This window comes from Galeopterus variegatus, unplaced genomic scaffold, assembly GCF_000696425.1.
Source record: "Galeopterus variegatus unplaced genomic scaffold, G_variegatus-3.0.2 Scaffold9101, whole genome shotgun sequence".
Classification (NCBI taxonomy): domain Eukaryota; kingdom Metazoa; phylum Chordata; class Mammalia; order Dermoptera; family Cynocephalidae; genus Galeopterus; species Galeopterus variegatus.
Window position 1 is genome coordinate 71,157 of NW_007735212.1, and position 1,105 is coordinate 72,261.

Here is a 1,105-nt window from a genome sequence, read left to right on the forward strand (position 1 = left end):
GCTCCCTATATCCACTCAGGTGCCAAATTCTGTCTCAAACTGGTTCTTCTGTTTCTCTTCCCACGGCTGCCACCTTAATTGTGGGCCACCTCCATCTCTCATCCAGATTACCAAAAGTGTCCCTAAGAGTGTCACCAACCTGAAACAACTTTTGTATCATCTTCTCCACTAGGTGGTTGCTGGAACACAGAGAAAGTGCACACTCGGGGGCGCCGAAGGTGGGGGCATTGTGGGGCCACAGGTTTACCCAGAGCCCACGCAGTGGCAAACAGAACAAGCTTTACCATGTCTCCTCGTGTAAGTGGAGCCTTGCCTCGAGGGCCTCCCACACCAACCCACCCACCGCCTCTCTTCCAGGGGAACGGGGGCTCCTGTGCACAAGCCCCCTTGGCCACTGAGAGGAACCCTCCCTACTTCCCAGGCCACGGCGTCAGTGCAAAACCACTCTGGTTTTCAGATTTTGACTTGTTTCTTGGACCTACGACTTTCCCTTCCTTCTTGTAAGCTACCCATTTAAAATAGTTTGGGATTATTTTTTTAATCCAAAATCTGTAGGTGTGTGCAACAGGAGCATATTCGGGTTACCTTATTCTACTACATTGCCAGAACTGGGCAGGAGATTCCCCAAGTTGGTTTTGCAAATCCAAGAGTCAACCCGTATCTGCCGAGACTAGCTGAGCAGCACAGAGGGGTTTTATAAACAGGACTGATGGTACACACAGTGCCCGGACACAGGGGAGGGGAAGGGGGTGGTTACCAATCACACGGTGGTTGAAGTAGTCGGGCAGCATCCGCTCACACACAGCAACCAGCAGCCAAAAGGCTTCCTCCTCCCTGGCGTACAGCAGCAACACGGAGGTCAGGATGTTCATGGACTGCTCAGGAGTGACAGAGGAGGGACAGTTACTAGCCAGGCCATGTGATGCCACAGAGACATTAAAAACACACCAGCCCAAATATCCACAAAAGTGAAGATTTTGCAGGTGAGAGATCTGGACATTCCAGCCACACTGACGCCTGGGCAGTGGAATGACATGATATCAGCAAGGTCCTGACAAGCCGAGCGAGTAGCCATCTAGCCCCTGCGCCCTACCTGGAAATGCTG

General features: G+C 52.2%; 1 protein-coding gene across 1 annotated transcript in view; it reads right to left on the reverse strand.

Annotated features, from left to right (window-relative positions):
* Window positions 1-1,105, reverse strand: part of TBC1D8 (TBC1 domain family, member 8 (with GRAM domain)) — a 30,461-nt gene that overhangs the window by 21,193 nt on the left and 8,163 nt on the right. Inside the window, exon 5 of the mRNA XM_008593404.1 lies at window positions 758-875. Within this exon, the coding sequence (XP_008591626.1) occupies window positions 758-875 (118 nt within the window). The remainder of the gene's footprint in view (window positions 1-757; window positions 876-1,105) is intronic.